The sequence below is a fragment of the Sciurus vulgaris genome (assembly GCF_902686455.1).
Source record: "Sciurus vulgaris genome assembly, chromosome: 16".
Lineage (NCBI taxonomy): Eukaryota > Metazoa > Chordata > Mammalia > Rodentia > Sciuridae > Sciurus > Sciurus vulgaris.
Window position 1 is genome coordinate 59,166,090 of NC_136477.1, and position 25,980 is coordinate 59,192,069.

At 40.7% G+C, this 25,980-nt stretch overlaps 1 protein-coding gene across 1 annotated transcript in view; it reads left to right on the plus strand.

Annotated features, from left to right (window-relative positions):
• Nucleotides 1–17,826: 17,826 nt before the first annotated feature.
• Nucleotides 17,827–25,980, plus strand: part of ATXN7 (ataxin 7) — an 86,652-nt gene continuing 78,498 nt past the window's right edge. The window contains 3 exon segments of the mRNA XM_079114477.1: nucleotides 17,827–18,403; nucleotides 18,807–19,109; nucleotides 19,347–19,415. Of these exon segments, the coding sequence (XP_078970603.1) occupies nucleotides 17,998–18,403; nucleotides 18,807–19,109; nucleotides 19,347–19,415 (778 nt within the window). The 5' untranslated portion in view covers nucleotides 17,827–17,997.

Genomic DNA, 25,980 nt, shown 5'->3' on the forward strand with positions numbered 1-25,980 from the left:
AAACCTCTTTGCTTTCAGTCCTTTTATGTATTTAATGAAGAGAGATTGCAGTCATCCTTCAAGGCTTCAGATTTTTTCCCAGCTCTAACTTAGAATCAAATCACCACCACCACAGTTGTGCTCCCTTAGGGCCACCTCTCCAGTATTTTTTCTTCCCTCACCAGCCTCCCCAAGTGCCTAGAGTACCGGTCTCACTCTAATGCTTAGTAGTTTGTCTGGAAGTTAAGGTTTAAGATAGAAAAAAAAAGTTTAGGGGCCGGGCTTGTGGCTCAGTGGGCAGAGTTCTTGCCTGGCACGTGTGAGGGTTCAATTCTCAGCACTGCATATAAATAAATTAAGGTCCATTGCCAGCTTAAAAAAATATTAAAAATATTAAAAAGAAAGTTTATGCCGCTGTACTTCCGAACAAGACTCACTTGCTTTAAACTTCTTATTCTCCTTTATCATGGTTAATAGGTATTTACTCAATTTGAACAGGATACACTATATCTCAAAACATGATTCAGATTATCCCTTAAATGCAACAAGGCCGTCAGAGTCTTAAAAGAACATAAAGCTAGAGATGTGGCTAGTGGTAGAGCACTTGCCTGGCATGCTCAAGGCCCTGGATTCAACCCCAGTTCTGCCAAAAAAAAAAAAAAAAAAAAAAAAGAAAAAAAGAATATAGAAATGTTTCTCTTAAAAAAAAAAAAGAGAAAAGAAAAGAAAAAAGGATATTACTACTCCTAGAAAATAAACCCCCTTTCTCTGGAAAAGTCAATACAAAACTGCCTATGTCACAGCATGGGCTTTTCTCTATTTAAAGTGAACAAGGGAGTGTTTCTGAACCCCTGAGAATTCTGCAGTATCTTCTTGCATAAGTTTTGTCAATACCTGATGTTTTGTTTGCTAACAAAAAATTTGTTACTGTCTCAGGCAAGATTGTTTTTGTTGTAGTTATCAGAAATCAGTTCAAAAAATTATGCTCATAAGAAGGGGGCCATTTGCCCTACAGATGGGGAAGCTCAGAATCTTCTGATTTTTTAAAAAAATATTTTTAGTTGTAGATGGACACAATACCTTTATTTGATTTATTTGCTTTTGTGTGGTGCTGAGGATCAGACTCAGTGCCTCACACGTGCTAGGCAAGCGCTCTACCACTGAGCCCCAGCCCCAGCCCAGAACCTTCTGATTCTTAGGGCCTCTGGGAGGCGGGGGTCTTATGCACCCAGGCAAAAACTTTCTCTCCCCCACACCCCCAGGGTCAGTGGCCTCCGGTCAGATTCACTCTGAGCAGCACATTCATTCTTTTGTTCCTCTTTGTTGGCTCGTGTTTCCCTATAGAATGGAGATAGCGTGAGCCAGCAGATGGGGGTAGCCTGCAACCTGGACTGATCCAGACCCTCTTCCTCCCAAGTTCCTTGGAGAATAGATCGAGTGTCTCAGTTTGGGTCATGTGTCCAGTTTTGGCCAAGACAAGGGAGGAGTTTGGAGCCCCATAGTGCAAATATGATTTGGCATGTGGTTGAAATTACATAGTACTTAGAAAAAAGGGTCACTGTAGACTAGACAGTGCCTCTAGGAGAAAGATGTCTCCTACATCTCCTCTTCCCTCCCCCTTAAAAGGAAAAGAGCAAATAAATTTAAGTCTATACTCCCATGACATTGGAGAACAGTCAGTTGATCTATTTCCTCACTTCACCTACCTCTAATTGACTAACATTTAAAAAAAAATTGTTTTATTTGTTAAACGCTTGTTACGTAGTAGGTGTTGAATAAATAAAAGGTATCAAGTGTTCTGGTTCTAAGAAAATCTTCCCAGTCTATTTTTTAAGATACTAATTTTAAGATACTAATTTTAAGACACTAATTTCTCTTTATAAAACAAAATTAAATGGCCATTTGGGCAACTGGATGCACTGGACATTAAACTAAATAATACCCGAGGCCTGGATTCAAGTTCCAATTTCAAACCATTTAGTTTACTGGGTAATCCTGAGCAAATTGTGACCTCTGTCTGTCTGTTTCCTCACTAGTAAAATGGAGATCATGATGACAGCCCCTTTGACTATTGTGAAGATCAAATGATAGACAAGCATATGATAGAATTTATTTTTCCTACTAAAGATCCCTGACCCTTATTTTAAGTAGGGAAGTTACTAGTTTTAACTGCTTATTTTTAGTTACTATCACTACCATTTTTCTCCAAGAAAAGGGTTTCCTGTAAAGCATTTTTAAGGTATATAGACTAGTAAATGGTGAATTCTTTTAAGGCCAAAACTGTCTTGGGGAGGATTTTGTAGCACCCAAAAGCTAGTGAGTTCCTTGGATAGCTGCAGAGTCCTCATGGAAAGTTGGAAAGTATCTTGACCTACTGAGATATGATCAAGCACAAGTCTAATCTGGTGCTGGTATTGTTCCAGCTCCTCTCTCTGAAGGCATCACCATTGGGGAGGTGAATGGTTATCTTGGCTATCACATCTGAATAGACTGTCTCTGTCATGGTATTTTGTAACTTTGGGTGATTTTTCATAGCTGTAAAACGTTTAGGATGCAAAATAATTTTGGCTCAAGACAGACATATTAAGTGAGAGAGTGGCTTTTATTGGAAGGCAGAACAAGGACACTAAAATGGAAATAGAGATTTTATTTTAAAAAATAGGAGATTGGCAAAGAATTAGAAATCTGGAGAAGAAAAACACCTGGCTTATTGTAGGAATGATTTTAAGCATTACTGGGTAACATTTTGTGAGTGAATAAAACTGAAATTGTTTTATAAAAGGGAGAGGGGAAGGAGATGATCTAGAAATAACTTAAAATCCAATAAAGATCATTGTGAATAAATATATAAAACATGGCATAGAATTTCAGTCACTAAGCTGGGCACAGTGGCGCACATTTGTAATTCCACTTGCTTGGGAGGCTGAGGCATGAGGATCCAGAGTTCAAAGCCAGCCTGAGTAATCTAGTGAGGCCCTAAGAAACTCAGCAAGACCCTGTCTCTAAATAAAATATAAAAAAGGGTTGGGGATGTGACTCAATGGTTAAGTGACCCTGTGCTCAATCCCCAATACTAAAAAAAAAAAAAAGAAAGAAAGAAAAATTCAGTCACTAAGATCCTTTAAGATCCTTTTCCAGAGATACTTTATTAGCATTTTAGTATCTCAAGCCATAGAAATATTTGGGTTATCATCTTGGGAGTATGTGAAAATGAATAAAAATTGAGCAAAGCAATATTCCCACCTCTTAACCTTGATATATGTAGCCAGTGAAGATTAGGAAAAGTAGTGTATTCGTAGTGAATTTTCCATATGAAATCAGCCTGCCTTGCACTGTGTACTTTGACAGTATCTGCCCTGTAGCTGTGTCGTTGCCTGTATTGGCTGCTCTTTCTCTTCTGCTGCATGTCAAACTTGAAAACCAGCTCAATTTCTACCTCTGGCCTGCTAATTTCCAATCCTTCGGAATCCTAACTTCATGGGTCCCCCCCAAATTAAATAGCACTCACATTTCACTTGAAATACCCCTGTGTACGTGTGCACACATCTATGAAGAGTGCATAGCTTCCTTGTGCTTTTTAGGAAGATGGTTTGAGTTTTTGTTTTCCTGGCTATAGTATGAACAGTTGTTTCTCTAAACTGCCGAATGATAAAAGGACAGAGTGAGCTCTCCAAATAGTATTCTTACTCAGAATGTGTGTGTGTGTTACATCTGTGATTCTGACAGGTTTCATAGGAGCAGGCTTTCTGAATAGCTATTTTAAAAATTAAGTGAAAACTCATTAGTGGCAAATTACGCACAATGATTTTAAGCCCCAGGAGGCTGACTCTGTGTACATATTGAGTAGTCATTTGTTCTTAGTTTATTGTAAATATAGCCAATTAAATTCATTGTAAAAAAATAATGAATTGTATTTGTTGTAAAATTGGTAAAATGCCTTAAATTTTAACTGTTTGACATTTCAAACACAAGTAATAATTTTAGGATATCTGGCAACTAATAAGATTACAGATTTCTTTTTTCTTTTTGTTTTTTTTTGGTGGTGCTAGGGCCTTGAACATACTAGGCAAGTTCTTTACCACTGAACCACATCCCCAGTCCTAAGATTATAGACTTTAGATTAGTTTTATCCACTGTTTCATTCCTTTGTCTTTTTTTTTTTTTTTAATCTGAACAGAATTAAGAAGAAGGAGCATCCATAATCATAGCAGATGAAGATCCACTGGTAAATTGATCAGGATTTTGGCCTGCCCTCCAAGGAAAAGGTAAGTGACTGCTCTGACAGCAAAGTTGAATAAATGCAATACCTCTGATTATAAGATTGTAATAGAGTTGAAGTTTTAACAGATAACGATAGTTTTCAGTGTAAGGAATCTGAGTAAGATTTTTTTTGTAACAGTACAATTTTTAAAATTTGTTCTAACTTGTTATACCTGACAGCAGAATGCATTTTGACACACCATACATAAATGGAATCTAACTTCTCATTTGTCTGGTTGTACTAAGATCTTAAATTTTAAGCATAACCCTGAATGTGACAGTGAATTGAAGGAGTTGGATACTATTAGATGTTTGTTTCTCAACACAAAAATTGCTAAATAAAAGCCTAATCCCGGAATATTTGTTAAAATTGCAGGAAGGCGTTAGAGATAGAATCCCCCCCCCCCGCCCTTCCCCATTCATACCCTCTTTTTCCTTTTTTTTTTTGCCCCTGTGGGTTTCTCCAGCTTCATCTTCCACAGCTCTTGTTTTCTGTCTCCACACAATGAAGACCCAGCTGGTAAGGGCAGGGGACATGCTAAACAAGATTGTAAAACGGGCAGGAGTTCTTCAGGCACACTTTCTGGGCCTAGTGCCTTTGCTCAGGCTGCCAGACAGTTCTGTGCTCATGAGCCGTCTTGAATCATTATGAAAATAGCAGCCACCATTAATGGAGTTTCTCACTATGCGGTCGCCATTATGCATTTACTATTTGGGGTAAATTTCACAGAATGTGAAAAAGGATAGAATTCCTGGAAGAGTTTTAATTTTTTAAAAAAAATCCATTCTTCTGTCTATGAAAAGGAATGAGGGGGTTTACAAGTTAAGATGCATTTTAACATGAGTCATTGAAGGATAAAACTGAACAGAATCCAAACAGGAAAGACCAAAAGAATTTCAGCCTCTGGAATTGATCAACTTACATTACTCAGGCAACAAATGTGATGCCTCAATCAGGCTTTAAGCAACCATAGCAAAAATGGAAACACTTTGTACGACATGCACATTCATCTGCAAAGATAGCATTTTTACTATTATTAAACCCAAACGGGAGCTTCAGGAAGGATGTGACAATTCTGTTTCAGTGTTTGAAAGAACAAGGCTCTGAGCAGCTATGAAGCCTCCACCTTCAAAATAGGCCCTTCCAGTTCTCTGGCCTTCAGCTGAAGGGCCACAATGCAGGGGTACCCTGCACTCCTCTTTAGAGACACCATAAAGGTGTTCATTGTGGACTCTGCCAGGTGCCAGAAAAGAGAGACACAGGGCTTTCCTGTATGGTGGTCAACCACTGGCAGTGGTAAGGTCTGGAAAGACGGGAGGGAGGAAACACACTTGACAGGATGCCAAGGGAGCTCTTTACTTGCTGAGATTCTACTCTGTTCTCTGGGAGAAAAGGAGACTAGGAGGTGATTTCCATGAATTGTAATTATGACATGCTTTTTTGACTATTATAGCAAAAGATTAATATGATACCACGAAATAAATGACAGGTGGCAGGGAAAGAATAAGAATTACAAACCAAAAAGTCTACAGGGACCTGACAGGGAGGGGTATCAAATGGGCTGGGTGGAACAGTGAGAAATTGACAATCTGAAGTTGCAGCCCCTTCTCAGTGCTGACTATAGGTCTAATAACCATTCAGTCAGCAAATGCCAATCAACTTACGGGCTATGTTCCTTTCTGGGTACTGGGGATAAATGAGTAAATCAAGGGGATGAAAGTCCCTCCCATTGAATTGGCACTTACCTTTTCGGTATCGATAAATGAAAATCATATATATTTGGGCTGGGGATGTGGCTCAGTGGTAGAGCACTTTCTTAGCATGTGTGAGGCCCCTGGATTCAATCTCTAGCACTGTAAAAAATAAAAACTTACATATGTGTATCATGTATAGCATATTGTTTTGAAATATGGAATGGCTAAACTGAACTAATTAACAGATATATGACTCCACATACTTAATCACGTTTTTGTGATGAGAACTTGTAAGACTTTCAGTCTTGGAAGTTTTTAAGGATATATTATTAATTTGAATTATTATTTATTTATTTATTTATTTTTTACTTCTTCTATTTCATTGAGATTTTTGTATCATTTTCCCAGCATCTCCCTCTCCCACTCACTGTCCTCACCCCCAGCCTCTGGTGGGTCAAACTCTTTTAGATTCCACACATATAAGTGAAACTATGCTGTATTTGTCTTTCTGTGAATGTCTTATTTTACTTAGTTTATGTCCTCCAGGTTCATCCATGTTCTCATAAGTGACAGAATTTCCTTCTTTTTTAAGGCTGAATAATATTTCATTGTGTGCATATGCTACCATTTCCTTACCCATTATTGACTTGACTGTTGTGAATAAAGCTGTAATGAACATAAGTGTGTAGGTCTCTCTTCAGTATGATGTCACTTCCTTTTTATATATACCTAGTAGTGGTAATGCTGGGTTATGTGGTAATTCTATTTTTAATTTTCTGAGGAACCTTCTTATTGTTTTCAAAAATGGCCATACTTTTTAATGAGAGAAACAGACATTAAACAACAGACATAAATAAATGCATTGTATATTATATGATAATAATTAGCAAGAAAATAGAAGTGAGGGTAAGGAAAATCTAGGATTCTGATGAGAGATGGAACTTGAAGTTTTAAATGGGAGTGATCGTGGTAGGACTGTGAGAAGGTGAGATTTGAGCATTGAAGGTGAGCTCTCTGGAAGAAGAGTGAATGGACTGTGCAGAGCCCTAAAGCAGAAGCCTGCATGGGCTGTGCAAGCCACAGAAAGCAGGAGGCCAGATCTGAGTGGTGAGATGGGAGAAAAGGGTAGGAAATGAAGGCAGACAGGTGACAGGGCCAGGGTGTATCACCTCAGAGGCCATTGAACAGGCCTGGGCATTTATTCTGAGAGAGGTGGAATATCAATGGAAGACTCTAAGAAGAGTGACTTGATTTGACTTCTGTTTTAATAAAACCAATGAGGCTACTATAATAAGATAGTCTGTAGGGGGCAAAGCAAAAACAGGAGACCAGTTAAACTGTGGCTATTACAATAACCCAGGCAAGAGATGATGCTGTTGCCAGATCTCCAAAAATTTTAAGGGAAATGGAATATCCCTCAAATTACTGATTTAAGAAAAGAGCAAGGTTTGACTCAACCTAAATAAGGCTGTGAGATTCTGTTATGTGCTTATCATTTGCTCCCTCAGCTACAGAACTGGTGAAGTAGTTTAGAGGAAGGGGAAAACTCTGGCTCAGGCTAAGTTGGAAAATATAAGAGTTGATTTTACATTGAAATGAAAGCTTGCTTTTTGATCAGTGCGGGAGACCAAGGAAAGTGACTATTCATTATATCCAGAAAGCAGAAACAACCCAAATGTCCATCAGCTGTTGGATGGATCAACAAAGTGTGGCATATACCCACAGTGGAATAGAGCACTTCCCTAGCTTATCCAGGGGGGATATGTTTCAAGACCCCAGAGGATAGTACAAAACTTTGTAGTACCAAACGTTTATATTTACTATGCTTTTTCCTATACACACATACCTGTGATAAAGTTTAATTCATTAATTACGTATAAGAAATTAACAATAATAAAATAAAAAGAATAAGCTACTGTAATAAAATTTATGCGAATACATCTCCCTACTTTTCTTTTGTTTGTTTGGAATTTCCACAATCTAACAGTGCTGGGGACTTGAACCCAGGTCTCGAGCTTGAGAGGCAGGCACCCTACGTGATGGGCTATATCGCCAGCACTCCATACTTTTCAAAACTGCTTATTGTACTGTTACTCAGCCTTGCCTCTTGTGATGATGATATGAATTGATCCAATTGCCTACCTGATGAGACGAAGTAAGGTGAATAACAGGCATTGTGAAGTAGTTTTAGGCTACCGTGTGAGGGTTAGTTGACACCAGTTTAACGCTGATAACTGAGACAGCCTATAAGTGACTTCTAGACTAGTAGCATATACCACATGGATACACTGGACTGAAGGATGATTCATAGACTGGCCAGATTGGAGTAGGATGACTGAAGATTTCATTATATACTCACAACAGTGAACAATTTAAACTTACGAATTGTTTCTAGAATTTTCCATTTAATATTTCAGACTAAGGTTGGCCACTAGTAATTGAAACTGCAGAAGGTGAAACTGTGAATAAAGAGGGGTCTTCTTTATTATTCAGCCATAAAAAGAAGCAAAAGACCGATATATAACTCCAGCATAGATAAACCTTGAAGACATGCTAAATGAAAGAAACCAGACACAAAAAGCCACATATTATAGGATTTCATTTGTATGAAATACCTGTAATAGGTGCAAATCCAGAGACAGAAAGCAGATGTGATTTCCTATGGGATAGGAGTTGGAAGATTGGGGAGTGACTGTAAATGGAATGAGGTTCTTTGTGGGGTAGGGAAAATGCTCTGGAACTATATAGTGATGTTGGTTGTACCACATTGTGAATGTACTAAAATGTCACTAAATTGTAATGTTAAAATGTTTGGATTTTATTTTATGTGAATTTTATCTTATCCAAGAAAAGAAAGGTAATGGTATTCAGAAGAAATTTCTGAAGATATATATATATATATCTTTGTCTTGGTTATAAGTAGCTGATTTCACTAGAGTGGAGTCTTTGATGGTCAGTGAGAGTGGAAAAGGGTTGGGCCCTATAGTGAAAAATGTTCCTTGCTAAGCCAAAGAGTTTAGCAGCTGCAAAATAAAGCAGCAGTATACTCCAAGGGGAAGAGGGAAACTGAAGAGAGATTTGTGCTTTGGAAATACAAGTTGAAAGATAAGTTTCAAAGCAAAGGAACTGGTCTCTGTGATACCACTATTTACCTGATGGTATTTTGTGATCATATCTCTGAAGTATCAAAATTAATTTGGAGTTTCTTCTTCTTTTATCAAATATCCTCATTATATGACTGCTGATTATAAAACTATATTGTTCATAAAGTCTAAATATTTTATAAAACCCCCTTTACAATGAAAAAATGTTTCTTTTATTCTTTTACCCTCTACTCCCCACAACTCTTAAGAGTTATTAAGACTTTTTCAAAGCATAGACTTATCATAAGTCACCATCACTACTGCTATCATCATCATCACTTTTTCACAAAAATGGAAACATCATATGCATAGTAGTTTTTGCACATTTTGGGGGGGAGTTCTAGGATTGAACCTAAGGGCAATTAACCACTGAGCCACATTCCAGCCCTTTTTATTTATTTTTTAATTTGAGACAGGGTCTCACTAAGTTGCTTGGGGCCTCACTAAGCTGCTGAGGCTGGCTTTGAACTTGTGAAATCCTCTTGCCTCAGCCTCCCAAGCCGCTGGGATTACAGGTGTGTGCCTGTACCCCGCTGCATGCTGATTTTCAAAATTAATATCTTGGTGGTCTTACTACTGCTTCCTTTTGGATTGCTACATAATATGCTATACTTTTATTTGTAAACGCTACAAAAGTTGAAAAGCAAATGCCAAAATGCCTTTTATTAGAGGTTGAGATAGCATAAAATATAAAAGTAGCTGACAGTTACTGAGCAGTCACTATGTGCCAGGCACTGACTGTCCTAAGCAAATGAATTCTTTGGCTGTCATAACAACCTGATGGAGTAGATACTATCAGGATCCTCCCTTTACAGAAGAACTGAGGTAGAGTCAAAAAAGTGTTCCCGTCGAGGCCTAGAGTTAGGAAATAGCAGAAATGGATCCAGGGCCAGTTTTAGCTCCAGCTCCTAGTTCCCATGAAGAGTGGTATGGCTGGTGATGGCTGATCATACTGCTGTTTTCAAGAGAAGTCAATCTGGGATTCTTTGTGAAGTTTTCCACCTTTTAGTGTTGCCTTCACAGAAAAGTAGCTTTATTGAGATGTAGTTCAATTGTCATAGATGTTTGCACATCAAGTGTATTGCTTAAAGATTTGTAGTATATTTACCTATGTGCACCATCACCTCTATGTCCAGAACATTTTCAGCATCCCTAGAGGAGACCCTATATCCTTTAAGCAGTGACTCCCCATCTTCCCTTCCCCTGGCCCCTGGAAACCAATAGTCTGTCTTCTGTCTCTAGGAACTTGCCTACTCTGGATAACTCACATAAATTATGTAATACATGATCTTTTGTGTCTGACTTATTTTACTTAGTATGTTTTCAAGGTTTATTCATGTATCATGTGCTTTGTTCCTTTTTATGGAGTGGAGGACTCTTGTTAAAAGAGTTCTTGTATGAATATGCTGCAATTTGCTTATCTCTTCATCAGCTGATGGACATTTGAGTTGTTTCCACAATGAGTAGCATAATTATTAATATTGGTAAAGTATCTCAATAGACATTTTTCCAAAGAAGACAATGTAAATAACCATCAAAAAAATGCAGATACTCAACATCAGTAGTCATTAAGAAAATGCAAAACTGCATTACCAATAGTGCAGCTAATGAACATTTGCATGCAAGTGTCTGAGTCTCTACTATTGTTTTTTTTAAATTTTTTTAGTTGTCGATGAACAATTAATTAATTAATTATATGTGGTACTGAGAATCAAACCCAGTGCCTCACATGCTAGGCAGGCACTGTACCACTTAGCTGCGACCCCAGCCCTGCTTTTAATTCTTTTGAGTATACACATAGAAGTGGAATTGCTGGATGATATGGTTATTTTATGTTTAACGTTTTGAGTGGCTAACTGTTTTCCACGGTGGCTGTACCATTTTTCTTTCCCCTATTGCCTCCCAGCAATGTATGAGTATTTACATATTTGCTAATACTCTTGACATTTTCCATTTTTTTGTTGTCATTTTTTATTACAGCCTTCCTGGTGGGTGTGAAGAGATATCTCTTACAACTTTTTAAAAAATACTTTTTTTAGTTGTAGGTGGACATAATACCTTTATTTTGTTTATTTTTATGTGGTGCTGGGGATCAAACCCAGTGCCTCACATGTGCTAGGCAAGCTCTCTACCACTGAGCCACAACCCCAGCCCCCCTCTTACAGTTTTGCCTTTCTTAATGACTACTGATGTTGAGTATCTTTGCATTTTTTTGTTGGTCATTTATATTGTTTTCTTGGGAAAAATGTCTATTGAGGTCCTTTACCAATATTAATAATTAAGTTACTCATCATAGAAAAATTTGAGATGTAAGATTTCTTTCTGTTTTTTAGATACAAATCTCTTATCAGTTACATGATTTGAAAAAAAAAATTCCTTTGTTCTCAGGGTTGTCTTTTCACTTTCTTGATATATCCTGTAAGAACAAAAGTTAATTTCAGTGAGGTTTAGTTTACATATTTGGTTTGTTTTTCAAGAAATACCTGACATCAGATTCTAGCCCACCTAGGATTTCTACTCTGCTGCCACAATCCAAGAAACTATTTGGAAAATTCTTAGTTTTTGTGAGAATACCTATTTTCTGAAGTAGAGAAGCAGGAAACTTTGGAAAGCTAGAAAGACACATTTCACCTGTAGCAATTTTTTTTTGTTCAGTTCCCCTTTTCTGCTTGTGAATTTCCTTCACTTAGATCAGATTCTTGGGGGTTGAGAGTGGAGTCAGTGGAAAGAAGAATAAGGTCTCTGGGTCCTGAAGATTTTATGTTGATCACGAGATTATGAATTACAAAAGAAAAAAGGTCAGAAACTTTGCTATGAGCCATTTCTGGTACCATTTAAAACCAGAATGGCCATGAGAGTATAAAAATTTTGTGCTTTTGGGAAGAAAGCCTTAGGGACCAGTACATCTAAAAAAGTCATTCTCATTTATATGAGAATTTTCTTCCTCTTCCTCCTCTTCATCCTTCTCCCCCCCATAAATTATGAGAATTTATTTTTATGTGTGTGTATGTATGTACACTTAGGGGAAGGAAAGGACAGGGAACTATATTCATATTCAAACGTATTTTTGAAAAATAGTTCAATCTGTTAATTCTACAGCCCTTTTACCTCTACTAAAAAAAAGGAAGGCTTTCCTTTGGGAATGGAAAGGGATTACAAGTTTATCTGATACAATCTATCCTTTGAGAAGCAGTGCAGACCCACATAGGTTGCTGGACAAGGGTGCAAAGAAAGTATGTGGAAAATCAGGGCGCCATGTTTTCTGGATCTGTGGCTTTGCTTAGAGCTGGAACTTTGCTGAGGACAAGGGAAGAAACCTCTGTGTCATTTCTGCCATCCTGTACTAGTACCTGGTATTGTTTGTCCTGGATTCAGCCCTAAGCACTTTTTGACCAGCTTGGGGACTTGTCTGAGACTACTGTGGTTTGGGAAGTGAGTTCTAGGTTCCCGGTGACCCCCTGGGAGGTCAGACTTTTCATCCCTAGGAGACTGAGTGCTCTCCTTGTCACCTTGATTTCAGAGGATGTGCTCTTGACCCAGTCCATGTTGTTTTATGATTTAGTGGTGGGAATGAGTTCCCCTGTGCTTAGTGGGAGGGAGATTTTGCTAAAAAAATAGAATTTGAGAAGGGACTTGATTGGATAGGAGAATTTCACCCACATTATAGGTGGAGTGACCTCTGTGAGCAAAGGCTTCGGAATTGAGAGCAAGAGAATAGAGCATATCAGAAACTATGGATTGTATCTTTTGGTTGGACGAGAGAGTACCTGCAGGACACAATTGAACAGACAGATGTGGTGGAGCTGAGGGGAGGGCAGACTGTAGAGAACCTTGAATGCCTGGAGAGAAGTTTTTATTTATTTCAGTGATCACTGAGGAGCCCCTGAAAGCACCAGAGCCAGAACTGGGGTAACTCTTAACACTTCAGCAAGACTATCTGATAGTAGAGCATGGACACATTGGAATTGGCGCTTGCTACATTACTGGCATGGTGCTAATAGCTGACACAGTGCAGTTTTGCACTATTATTTTTTTAATGTTCCTCATGAAGTAGATATGGTTATTTTATTCATTTTATAGATGAGGAAACAGACACAGAGAGGTTAAGTGATTTCCGCAGAGCAATACAGCCAGTAAGTGGTAGAAGTGGGATTCAGCCTGGGAGATGGTGCTAGAACCCATGCTCTTAATTTCTGGGCCTTTAAGATGGTGATATTTACAGTCAGTTTTAGTGAAAGCTTTGTCAGTACAAAGGTGACATAGGAAATTATTTTTAACAGTGTATCTGATCTTTGCATTTTATTGCATCTGAAGTAGTGCACTAAAACTATATAGTTGGCTTTCTTTTATAGCTGAATGTTGGCCCAGCGTTTCCATTCCTTTTTAAAAATGTAAACCCTTCTCTCAATTTTTAAAAAATTACTTAACCTAAGGAAGTAAGTCCTAATCAAGATTTGAAATCAGGTTTATCATAAAACAGGTCCAGCAATATTTGGGTATTATGAATTGGTCACATTTCATAATTTATTACCTTTTATAATTCACTACTTTTTATATGTATATTTAATTTTTTTTTTTCCAAGCAAGTCGCTATTACCGCTGGATGTTTCTTTGGTATAATTCATACCCACCTGTACACATGTGATTAAGAAAACGAACTGAAAATTTAGTGCTTTGAACTCCCTGGCAAATGAGGCATTCTGTAGAATGAGTATGTGTACCGTCTTCTAAGAGATGGTCGTCCCTCATCTTTAAGTCCCCACTGTTGCATCTGCCCTTATTATTCCTAATTTTGCACTTGATTGTCAGCAGTTCCAGCCACTGGGTTGATGAATTCAATTTATTCCTTCCACCCTTCTCCCTCTGCTGGAATACTGATGTATTTATGACAGGCTGTAAGGTATTTCACTAGAGGGAGCACAGTTAAGGGAAGGCCTGCCTGTGATACCCCTTATACAGAATAGAGCCCTGGCTCACTCTGTAGAAGAAAGAAGGAAAGGGAGAGGTGTGGTTAGAGGAGCTAGGGAGGATAAGAACAAAGGCGCTGCCAATTTTAGGAAGATAGAAAGCCACTATATCCAAAGCATTCCTAGTTTTAGTGACTCTGAGTTTCTTTTTACCCAAATAACTTCAATTCTTTGAGGTTGATAATGGAGAATCTGTTACCAACCCTGTAATTTACACAGATAGATATACTGTAGTTACTGGTTTTCAAGTTTATTAAAATCTTGTATTGGGACTGGTGGTTTTCCCCAAATAAAAAGGCTTGTGTGGGGTCTTGCTTCGTAGAAAAGTTTTGGGCAGTTTCAGTCTTTTTACATTAAACTAGATTTAGGAACTAGAAAGATAAACTTATTTTAAAAGATTTATTGCATATCATGATGGGTTCAGCCTTTGAACAAAGCATTTTATAAGTGAATCTGCTGTGCAAAGAATCCTTTTTGTAAAGAGAGACCTTGTTACCCTTGGCACCTACTGGGAACATACCTAAATTTGGATGGTGAAGTAAGACCATATTTTAAATACATCCTTGGAAGGGATAAAATGCTCAGAATTTGGCAGCATTTTACTTCTGACAGCCTAGTTCTTAAGCTACATACAATTTAATTGGTGGTGACAGGTTTTAACATGAGCATTTTGATGAATTAAATTTTTTCCTGCTTCTTAGTTTTTTCATATCCTCAATGAAGTTACTATTTTGTGTTTACCCTGGTGCCTAGTAGAGTGCCTGATATGTGGTAAGCAATTGGGAATTATTAAATTGGGTTCCCATTACTCAAACCTCATAAAATGTATGTTGTTTAAAGGTACAGGCAGATGCCCAAGTTCCTCAGGGCTACAGGATGTCATCAGAAGTCCACTGGCATAAGTACTGATTTATATCATGCAAGACACCCTCCTATATTAAAATAACCTATGTTGAATGAATGTCAATTATATGAGCTATTTTCTTTTTTATTTCTGGATATGGAGGCTAGAGAGGATTTAGATAAGAGGACATCAAATTCTTTATTATGGCCTGGTAGAAAAACCTAAATATTTGAGTGTCTGTATACACATGTTAATTATCAGTGCTCTTTGTATAAGGAATACTTTTAAACTGTTGCCAACGTTTGAAAATCAGATGTACTTTCTCAGCTTGCAGTTTGGACTTTTCTTGGTGATTCATTCCAACTATTAGGAAACCCAAAACTATGGATATCTGTTTTTTCTAGAAGTTAGAGCTTTTTCATTGGTGATGAAACAGTGTGGTAAAAATGCATGGATTACAGCAAAGAGAATGGGGTGGGAGATAATGCCAGGAATTAATTGTTATTTTCTTGTCCCCTTGTTGTCCTCAATTTGGTAGTAAATGTCCTAGGTAAGTGTTGAACTGAATTGCTCAGCTTGATATAAGGCACTTATTTATAGTATTTGGGTTAAGCTTTGTACTGAGGATTTTTTTGTGTAATCCCGAAATGTCTGGCCTTATCTCCATTTTATAGATTAGGAAACTGAGGTACTGGCACAGCTTATAAGTGGAAGAGCTAATATCTGCACCCAGCAATAGCAAGACTGGCTCTAGAGCCCTACCTCCTTTTCCTTATCCATTGTAAATAATACAATTTCTAACAGACACCGTTGCAAACACTGAGATTAATGCAATAAGGTACCCACGGCAGTTATTGAGGTGCTCAACAACTGATAACTCCTATTGCAATTAAGCTCCCTTAGTAACTGTCATAATGTTAAGAGGATATATATATATACATACATACATATATATATATATATATATGGTTCTTTTGTATCTTCTTATTAAATCAACTAGAAACTTGGAAGATAAAAAAGAATCTAGCAAGAGTTAGGATAGAAATTTGTAAAATAGTATTACAGATTGCTATTTTGATCCTCATCGAATGGAAGTCATATTGGTAAATTGTGAAATCTTCACATGTAAAAGGAGAGAAATCAAGCAGTGACTGGAGGAAGTGAGACCGTACTTCACATTTGCCATTCTTCCCCTCCTTTTAATTCTCAACCTGCACTTTCAGGAATCAGAAGAACTGTACTTAAGCAAGTTCCCTTTGGTATCTGAATGGCCGGCTGGTCCTCAACTTTTTTCACTGGCAGCTTCAAATGCCATTATACTGAAATATTATTTTAAATGTAGAATTACAAAATTCAAAGTAATTGACAAGTTGTATCCTTTAATCCCAGGAATCAGACAGTGAATGTTTTCATGCAATTTTATAGATGTTTCAGTGATTCAGAATGTATGAAAATTTGAAAATCTGTAATGGAGATATCCAAGCTACGTTAAAAGTTAGGAACTTTCTTTTTGGCAAGGGAATATGTTTTGACCATGCATTTTTTCTTTGATAGTCTTATTTAGGACGTTAAAACTTTAGACATGATTTTTTAAAATTAAATCCTTCCAGTCATTTCTCTATTTTTGGTTACGCTGTCCCTAAATATTCCAGGGAATTGATTCCAGGATCCCCTCCCCACCCCATCATCAAAATTTGCAGATGCTCTAATCACTTATATAAAATGTCAGTGAATTTGCATATAACCTAGGCACATCCTCTCACGTACCTTAAATCATCTCTAGATTGCTTATAATAGCTAATAAAATGTAAATGCTATGAAAATAGTTGTTAGCCTGTAGTTATGGAATAATGACAAGAAAAAAATGTACATATTCAGGGCAGGGTCAGTTTTTTTGTTTGTTTTGTTTTAAAGAAAAAAAGTACTTTCAACCTATGGTTGGTTCCATATGTGGGTGCAGAGCCAGAGGATACAGAGGGCCAACTGTATTTTGACAAGGACTGGAAGCATCCGTAGTTTCACTTAATGCTCTTGTTTGCATTGCAATTCCAGAAGAAGAAAAAATTACACCCAGTTCTAAATCTAAGCAAAAAATTCATACGTGTGTATTTTAAAATACGAACGTAAAACCCTCTCCACTAGTCCTGCATTTCCTTATTAATTTTTACTCTTGTTTAAACGTTCTTCTATTTCTGCAAGTTGGACTTTGTTTCTTCAAAGGGGAAGTTGGCCTTCTCTGTCACACCAGATGTTTCGAGATTAAACAAAACTAAACAAAAAACAAAACAAAACAAACAAACAAACAAACAAAAAAACCAAAAAACCACCTTGCCACCTAGTCAGAGAAACACCTGTAAGCAAGCAGCTCTGTACAGGTTACAGGAGTGCTGATATTACTGCAGTGTGAAACGTGATGATCAGAATCACTGTTTTTGTCTCAGACTTCAAGTTTTCACATCAGTTTGAGATAACAGTAATAATAGCAACACTAAGGGCAAGTGTTCAGTGTGGTCTGCTACTGTTTCAAGCCTTTCGTATGCTTTAGTTCATTAAGTAGCCTTTTATTTTTCCATCTTTAGTCTGCCACTTAAGGAAAAGCGGTGTGCGTTCACATTGAGGAGGGGTGTAAAAGTTTTGTGGACGAACGCCTTAACGTAGTGATCAAACACTGATGGAAAACAGCGCCTTTCCAACATGTTTTCTAGGAATTCTGTACATTCCCCTAAGCTGTGGTGTTCTCACCCTGCCCAAGAAAAGACAATAAAGAGGGAGAGGCTAACCACTTAAGTTAAAAATGATGCGATTTTTAAATGGCAAGATTTTTATTTTGGGGATGAATGAATCACTTCCAGGAGTAGTGGAAGGAGAAATACAGAAATTCGAGGTAATGACTTCGAACACGTAAACGGATAAAAATCTCCTGGCTTTCTCTCCAGTAGTCCCTCTTACACTGATTTCGTGGTCCCCTTTTTACTGGACAAGAAATTCCAAGTCCCCCGGGCGCAAACTGTGACCTCCGCTTGTGGGCATTGGGGCACACACGCGGGCGCCTTCGCGTGCACCGGGGGCTTATGGCTGACACCTGGGCCAGTACCTGGACGGCGTTTCCATGCCTGCCTGTGGCTCCCTACGTGCCGGGCGTCCGCTCAGTGGCGGCTTCCCATTCATGCTTTTTGACAACTGTGCGGCCACCCGCGAGACAAGTCAAGTGCTTTTCCCTGCACGAGCTCCTCTACCCCGGCCCCGGCGGCGACGCTCGGTGATACCCGGGGGCCGGCCGGCCGGCTCCTCCATAGGTGGCTGCGTTTCCGACTTCGCCCTGGCTCCACTCCGGGGGCTTGACGTGCAAACTTCGCCGGAGCGAGCTGAGAGGGAGGGACCGGCGAGGGGGAGGAGGCGACGGGAGGCGCCTCCGCTTAAGGGAGCCGGCCGGGCGCCGCCGCTCGGACGGACGCGCGGACGGAAGGAAGGAGCGGGGCCGCCGGGCCCGGCCCGGGGATGCGAGCGGCCGCAGGGTGGGCAGCCGGGGAACCGGGGGTGCGGCTCGGGCCTCCCCGCGGCGGGCCGCCGTGCTGGGGCGCGGAGCTGGGGCGGGGGCAGCTCCGGGCGCCGGCCTCGGCGCCGGCTCCTACGGGCAGAGGCAGGCAGGGGACCCAGCAACCCGGCGGCGGGCCGCGGGCGGCCGGTCCTCTCCTGGAGGAGCCGCGGGAGGCGAAAGCGAAAGCGAGCCCGCGCCGCGGACTTTGCGCCCGGAGCGGGGGGTGGCCCGGGAGGAGGCGGGCTGGGGGCTGGGCGGCCGGGGGCGCTGTCAGCGCGCCCCACCCGGCCTGCGGGCCGCGCACGCCGCCGGAACTCCCCGGCGCCTCCTTAAAAGCGGCCCCCGCGAGACTCTTTTCCCCCTTTTTTGTTACATTGTAGGAGCGGAAAGAATGTCGGAGCGGGCCGCGGATGACGTCAGGGGGGAGCCGCGCCGCGCGGCGGCGGCGGGCGGAGCAGCGGCCGCCCGGCAGCAGCAGCAGCAGCAGCAGCCTCCGCAGCCCCCGCGGCAGCAGCCGCCGCCGCGGCGCCTACGGCCGGAGGACGGCGGTCCCGGCGCCGCCTCCACCTCGGCCGCCGCAATGGCGACGGTCGGGGAGCGCAGGCCCCTGCCCAGTCCCGAAGCGATGCTGGGACAGTCGTGGAATCTGTGGGTCGAGGCTTCCAAACTTCCTGGGAAGGACGGTGAGTGTCCACGCCCTCCTCTTCCCCACGCCCCCCACTTCCCCCTTCCTCTACCCTCTCCTCCCCTCCCCCGCCACCCCGTCCTGTGACCCGCCCCCTCGGGGGTCAGAGATGCTATCGTTCGCTGTGTTGCGGAACGAGGAGGTGCCCACACCTACCCGTGCGTGCGTGAGCGTGCGTCACACTCCTGGCCACTGACCTGCCTCTCCCCTCCTCCTGTGTGTGTATATCTCCTAGGGACGGAATTGGACGAAAGTTTCAAGGAGTTTGGGAAAAACCGCGAAGTCATGGGGCTCTGTCGGGAAGGTGAGTCCAGCCCCCCTGATGGAGTCTGTGCAAACCCCGGGGAAGTTTCCTTGCTGCTTCACCAGGGACCGGAACTTGAGCCCACCTTACCCGCTCCCCTTCCCCCTCGAGGATGCTGCCTGAGGAGGAGGGAGGGGCAGGGCCGAGCATTTGGGAAAATCCGGCTTCTGGGGGCTTCCTGTAATTGGGAGTATCCTGGAACCCTTCAGTGGAAGCCTGGCAAGGTGCAGCCTGAGTGGCATTGGTAGGTGATGAGCACTGGGAACCGGTTAGGAAGTTTAACCTAGATCCCTTCAGGTGTGACCCCCTTATGGAGAACATGAGTGGAGGAAGGATTTCTCAGCTTTAGAATCATTTCTACAGTTCTTGGGGCTGGGTACCATAGAAAGGAAACTTGATCACCCAAAAGGTTTTTTTTTTTTTGGCAAATTAGAATGAATTTTGAACTAGAAAAAAAGATGTCTTAACCGCTGCCGCTTTATTTCTGTGGAACTTAAAAGTACAAGATGCTACCAAAGGTTCTTCACAGCCCAGAAGTGCAATTGACCAGATTTTTTGTGAGCTGCCAGATTAAGGGATTTAAAAAAAAAAAAAAAAAAGCGAAAATTTTAGATGGTGAAGCAAGACTTTACTACCCATACTAGTAAAATCAGAGTTTAATTATTGGTTAGTTTTAAGCTGTTTGGTGGAAGGATGCTCTAGGGAAATATGTGTAGCTAAAGGTATGCCTACAAATGAAAGGTCAGGTGTCTGTCAGATTTGTCTTGGAGACTTTCTTTTTTCTATGAATTAGGTGGCCTTTGCTACTACCTTCCTGCACCAGGCCTGGGCACACTGTGTTCAGAAAGGAAAAGGACATGAGTGAGGCTTAGCATCCCAAATACCGGGTTTGGAATAGGTAGAATTTTGGCAGCGGGGAAATTTTTAAGTCCAGAACTGGCTGGTAGTTTACTGTCTTCACATTTACTTCTTGTTTTCAACACCTGCCTTTTCTTCACTTTCATCACTTCAGTTTTTATCAATTGCCAACTTGACCTCTTGGCACCATGAGGAAAAATAATACAGTGGCAGCCCTATGTGAGCTTCCAGTTGGAACAGATCATACAGCAAATTAGTTGATTTTCAAAAGGAGAATTGCTGTTTGAGGGCAAAGAGGGAAAGCACAGGATTTGTTGGCGATGTTGCAATAGAAAAAATCAGTTGTTAGTCCGGTTTTAGTGTGGAATTGGCAGCCCGCCTGGGCTTAAAAAATTAAAATCACTAGGTGGTAACTCTCATAGGAAGCAGTTGGAGTAGAACTTTAGAGGACCTGATTTACTCTTGTTCTTAGTTTTCATTCTCTGGGTGTGGATACATTTCCCATAAAGGGTTTCTAAATCTGTGTGAAAACAGGATGCTGATTATTGGTAATTTCCCTATAGAAGATGAGTAAGTGTCTTAGTGTTTCACTGAGTACCTTGATCTGGACCAAGACCCAACCAAATTTAGTGGCCTGGACCCATTTTTGAACTATTTTTCTGTTGGAATAAGTTTATCAGCAGGTGTTCCATGAAGCTCTAAGACCTTTTAACTACCTGCTGGAGGCTCAGAAGGGTCATGGATCTGATTATGTGTGCTTCTGAACTATCAAATTATTAAATTGTTAGTGTTTGTTAGAGGTCATTTCTCTCTCCCTCCCTCTCTCCCTGTCCCCCCCCCCCCCTTTTTTTCTCCTTCCCCTAAGCTGCTCTCACCATTCAGAGTATGTTGTAGCTACCAGGCTTTCTGTAACTTGTGCTTGCCTGTTTTGAGAGACCGAAGTTTTAAATTCAGACAGTTCTACATTTCTTTGTGACTTTGTGGATTTTTTTTTTTTTTAACTGTTTAAAAATCCAAGCTTGAGAGCTCCATGAAGTGAACCTGTATGATATCTTAACAAACAGCCCAGGTCAGCTGTTTCAGGAATAAAAATACACTTATTGAATCCTGTCCATTGTCTTTGGCTAAGATTATCTCTTGTCAGTAAAAGATGTTTTGGAATTAACCGTACTAATTCCTCTCATTAATGTCATTACATTGAGAAGGAATACGTAAATAAATTGAAAATTTGTGGAAAATCAGCAGCTTTCCGTTTTAGAAGAGCTCTAGGAATCTGCAGTAGGCTCCTTGAATTCTCTAGTTTCTGATATGACCTAGAGGTCACAAAACCTGGGAGAGAGAGAAAGTGGCTTAACCTTGCATTAGTTATTTCATCTCTGAATTTAGCTTTCCCTGTTTGGAAAAAGTAGATGATACTAATATTTCCCAAGGTTTTTTGTAAGGGTGGAAATTAAATTAGATAACCTATGTATAATGACTCAGTACACACTAATTGCTTTTAACCCTTCGAACTACTGATAATCCCAGCCCTGACTTCCTAATTTGATTTTTATCTAAGTCCAGGGTTTGTAACCTGGGACCCACGAATAAGCTTCTAGAGGTCAGAGTTTCCAGAAACTATATGCAAAATAACATGTATGTCCACCTTCCATGACAAGTGTCCACAGCTTCCCTTGGATTATCAAAACATCCCCACTCCCACAGTTCAGATACACAGTTAGGCTTTATTTCTTTTTTCCTTTTTTCTTTTTCTTCTTGTGACTTACTTTGGCCAGTTCCTTTGTGGCAAGACTGCCCAAGGGTTAATGCTGTGGAAGAAGGTTGGGACTATTGATATGAGTGGAAGTGAGGTTATTTGTGGTTTGGCTCTTCTTTTAGCACAGGTAGGCAAATGTCAGGATAAAATTCCAGTTCCTTTCAGTTCAGCCTGTCGTTTGTCTGCATTCTCATATTTTTATTGCCTTTTTTCTTTTGTAATTTGTAAATACTTGTTAATAGTACAGCTGGCTTGGCGGAAAAAGACATTATATTTTGACTTTTTTAAATCAGTGAACTCAACAAATTGCCTTTTTCCCCAAGATAATTTGTACAATTCTGTATTTGTAATATCTCATAAATTTATGTTTAGATGAGTTAATTGGTATGAATAACTGACTGGAATTTCTACATTAGTGCCTGAACACATAGGAGCCTTAAAAAAAATGAAACTGTTACCAGACACAGTGGTGCACACCTGTAATCAATCCTGGAACTCCTGAGACTGAGGCAGGAGGATCTCAAGTTTGGGGCCAGCCTCAACAACTTAGCAAGATCCTAAGCAGCTTAGCAAGACCCTGTCTAAAAAGAAAAAGGCCTAGGGATGTAATTCAGTGGTAGAGAACCCCTAGGTTCAATCCCCTGTATCAAAAGCCTTAATTTCACAGCAAATTTTTAAATAAATATGGTATCTTTTTTGGGAATCAGCAGTAGAATTGGAAGAATGACCTCTTCTTTGGGAAGGCATCCCTGATTTCTCAGAAGTCCAGCTGTGGTGTGGATATCCTATCCTGACTTATCCTTTCTGCACGTTGTAACCACTTGTATCTATTGTGATGGCTGCTACTTTAGAGTGTATATATCCTGAAGGCAGGGGCATTTTTGATAAAGACATACTCAGTTCCTGCACACTTTTGTGTTCAGTATTTGCTCAAAAAAAAAAAGAATGAATGAATTGGGTTGGGTGTGGTTTGGTGGCACAGGTCTGTAGTCACAGCTAGTGGGGAGACTAAGGCAGGAGGATCACAAGCAAGTTCAAGGCTTGCATGGGCAACTTAGGAGGATCCTGTGTCAAAATAAGATTTTTAAAAAGGACTGGTACAACTCATTTTAGGGTGCTTGCCTAGTATATGATCCCCTGGGTTCAATCCTCAGCATCCCCACCCGCCAAGAATGAAGTGGACTTCTGTGAAGATTGAACTGAGTTCCATAGGGTGAATGGTTCAGATAACCACATTTCCAATGTACTGTGACTCCAAGAAAAAAAGATACTTCTGTGTGTTATGCTTACATGCTGTGTGTTGGGGGCTGGGGGTCATGGCACCAGGGGAGGCCAGGGGCTTCCTTCCAGCACTTCCTGTTTCTCTGTTCTGAGTTCAGTGTTCCATTCACACTTTCCAGAAAGGGTGAAGACAGGACACTACCTCTCTTATCTCTGATATTTAGGCAGGGGAGGAGGATGGCAACCCAGGGTGATATTCACACTTGATGACAGGTGATTTCCCTGTCAAAGTAACAGGGACATAGTTGAGCCTGGGGCAAGATGGAAAAGAGGTTGGTATGTACCTATAAGCAGCTAGTTTTTGTTTTTGTTTTTAAGGATGGACTGGGGAGGTGGGTACTGAGTCAGCACAGCATTGCAACCTTTTTGCTTTTCTAGAAGGAAATAAAATGGTTCCTAGTTAACTGGAACCACATAGGTGTTTGTGTGAAGTACTGTTCATGGCACTACATTATAGACATAGAACCCTCTCCCTGGTAGTCTTTATGTCTGTGTTTCTGTAGGGTTTCTCATATCTGTTTTTACACCCAGCTTTTTCTTATGCACACTTTGAAACATACAGGAGAGAAAATATTTTAATGAGCCTCCTTGTCGCCATCACTCCGCTTCAACAGCTAATGAGTCATGGCCTAATCTTGCTTCATCTCTGCCCCACAGTGAATTATTTTGAAGCCTATTCCAGACATTGTAGCGTTTTTTAGTTTTCTCTTTTCTACTCAGGTGGACTTCAACTAGGGTCCTGTAAAAATGGAGTCTTGACGCCGTGCCTTTGTTTAGAGGCATGCCAAGCTGCTGTTTCTGATCTCTTCTGTGGGCTTGCCAGGGCTTTGCAGGTGGCAGTGCCTGCAGTCCCTTACATCTCAAGGGGATATCTGAACCAAGCCTTCCACAGGAATCCTTGAGGTTCTCGTTCCTTGGTCAGTCAGCTGAGGGGCTTGTTGAACATGAGTGCACCTTTAAGCAGTGCTCAGGTGGTTTGATGGTAGATTGCCCACACTCGAGAAATACCTCTCTGAGTTTCAGTGCTGCAGTGACGTGCATAGGCACGTGTAGTTACCTGCCTGTGAGATCTGCACTAACCCATGGGGGAGGGAGCTCCCACCAGACACCCCTATATCAGGAATTCTTTCTCTCATTCTGCCATCTTTGATATTCTATTCACATTACAGCTTGTGGGTCAAATCCACCCTGGCCTACTTCAGAATGGTTCTTACATTGCTGAATGGTTGAAATCAAAATAAAAAGATTTCATGATGCGTGAAAATTACATGAAATTCAGATGTCTATGTCCCTACGTGACGTTTTATTGGAGCATAGCCATTGCCTTTCGTTTACTTATTGTCTATGCTTTCTCTGTACAGTGAACACCAAAGTTAAATGGGTGCGGCAGAGAACATACAGCTCACCAAGCTCAAAATATTTATTCTTATTACAGGAGAAGTTGGCTAACCCCTGGTTTAATGAGTTCCTTGGTTGATGAAACAAAACCCCATTCTGCTAAATGTGATTCTATGATTCCTTAACCTTTCCATTTTGATGGGGAGAAGAAAGTTTTTTTTTTGTTTTTTGTTTTTGTTTTTTGTTTTGGTACTGGAGCTTGAACTCAGGGACACTCGAGCCACATTCCCAGCTCTACTTTGTATCTTATTTGAGACAGGGCCTCTCCAAGTTGCTAAGGCTGACTTTGAACTCTCGATTCTCTTGTCTCCCAAATTGCTGGAATTATAGGCATGTGCCACCTTGGTTTATTTTTAAACCAAGAGTTTATTACTACCAGAAAAAATTACACAGAGGAAATAAATGGAGAAAGAAATAGTTTCACCTAAAAAGGTTCCCACCATGTCCACACTTGTCATTCACTGCTACTTTTCTGTGGTATACATCTGTTTCAGGGCAGTTCATATACATTTTCAAGAGCCTTGGACCACAGGGATGATACTTGGGTTCTATTAATCCCATGTATGGTACATAAATATGCAGGAGGGAATCTGGAACTTTTATGGAATTTTGAGTCAAATTCTTTAGAATTTCTGCCATTGAGCTGGCTTAGAGAAACCAAAACTTTGTTGGGGGTCTTGGGATTTGTAGGAAAGATTCAGCAGAAAACAAATCTACATTTTGCTTATTTTGCTTGAAGAAGACAGACAGTGTTCTTAGATCCCATAATCTTTATGATTTTGTACTTGCTAAAAAAGTGCGCACCTGGTATAACTGTGCTGAATTCCGAACTCTCAAGACTTCACAGGTGATGGGAACTGCACATGTTATCTGCAGTAGGGTGAGGTTCCCAGTCTGCAGTTCTCGTAACCACTGATCTCAGGAGGGAGTATGAGGTTTTATGCCTCGTTGTGGCACATTACCTGCACGGGGTGTAGTGTGTTTCTTCTTTATAAGGACATTCTTCCTGAGGCCCACATCTCACAGCGTCCCATCATAAGTGGACAGCTCGAGTTTGGGCAGTACTTGTCCTGTGCCAGCTCATTTTACTTCATGTAAGCTTCACAGTAACAATGTGTTCTGGCTGTCACCATTATCTCCCTTTTACAAATGAGACGAGTAAGTCTCAGATAGGTGAGGTAGCTTGCCAGGATCCGAAAGCATCAAGAGGTCTTGAAACTCAGATGGGCCTAACCGTAGCCCACCTGCCTAACTACTCCTGTGCCCAGTCCG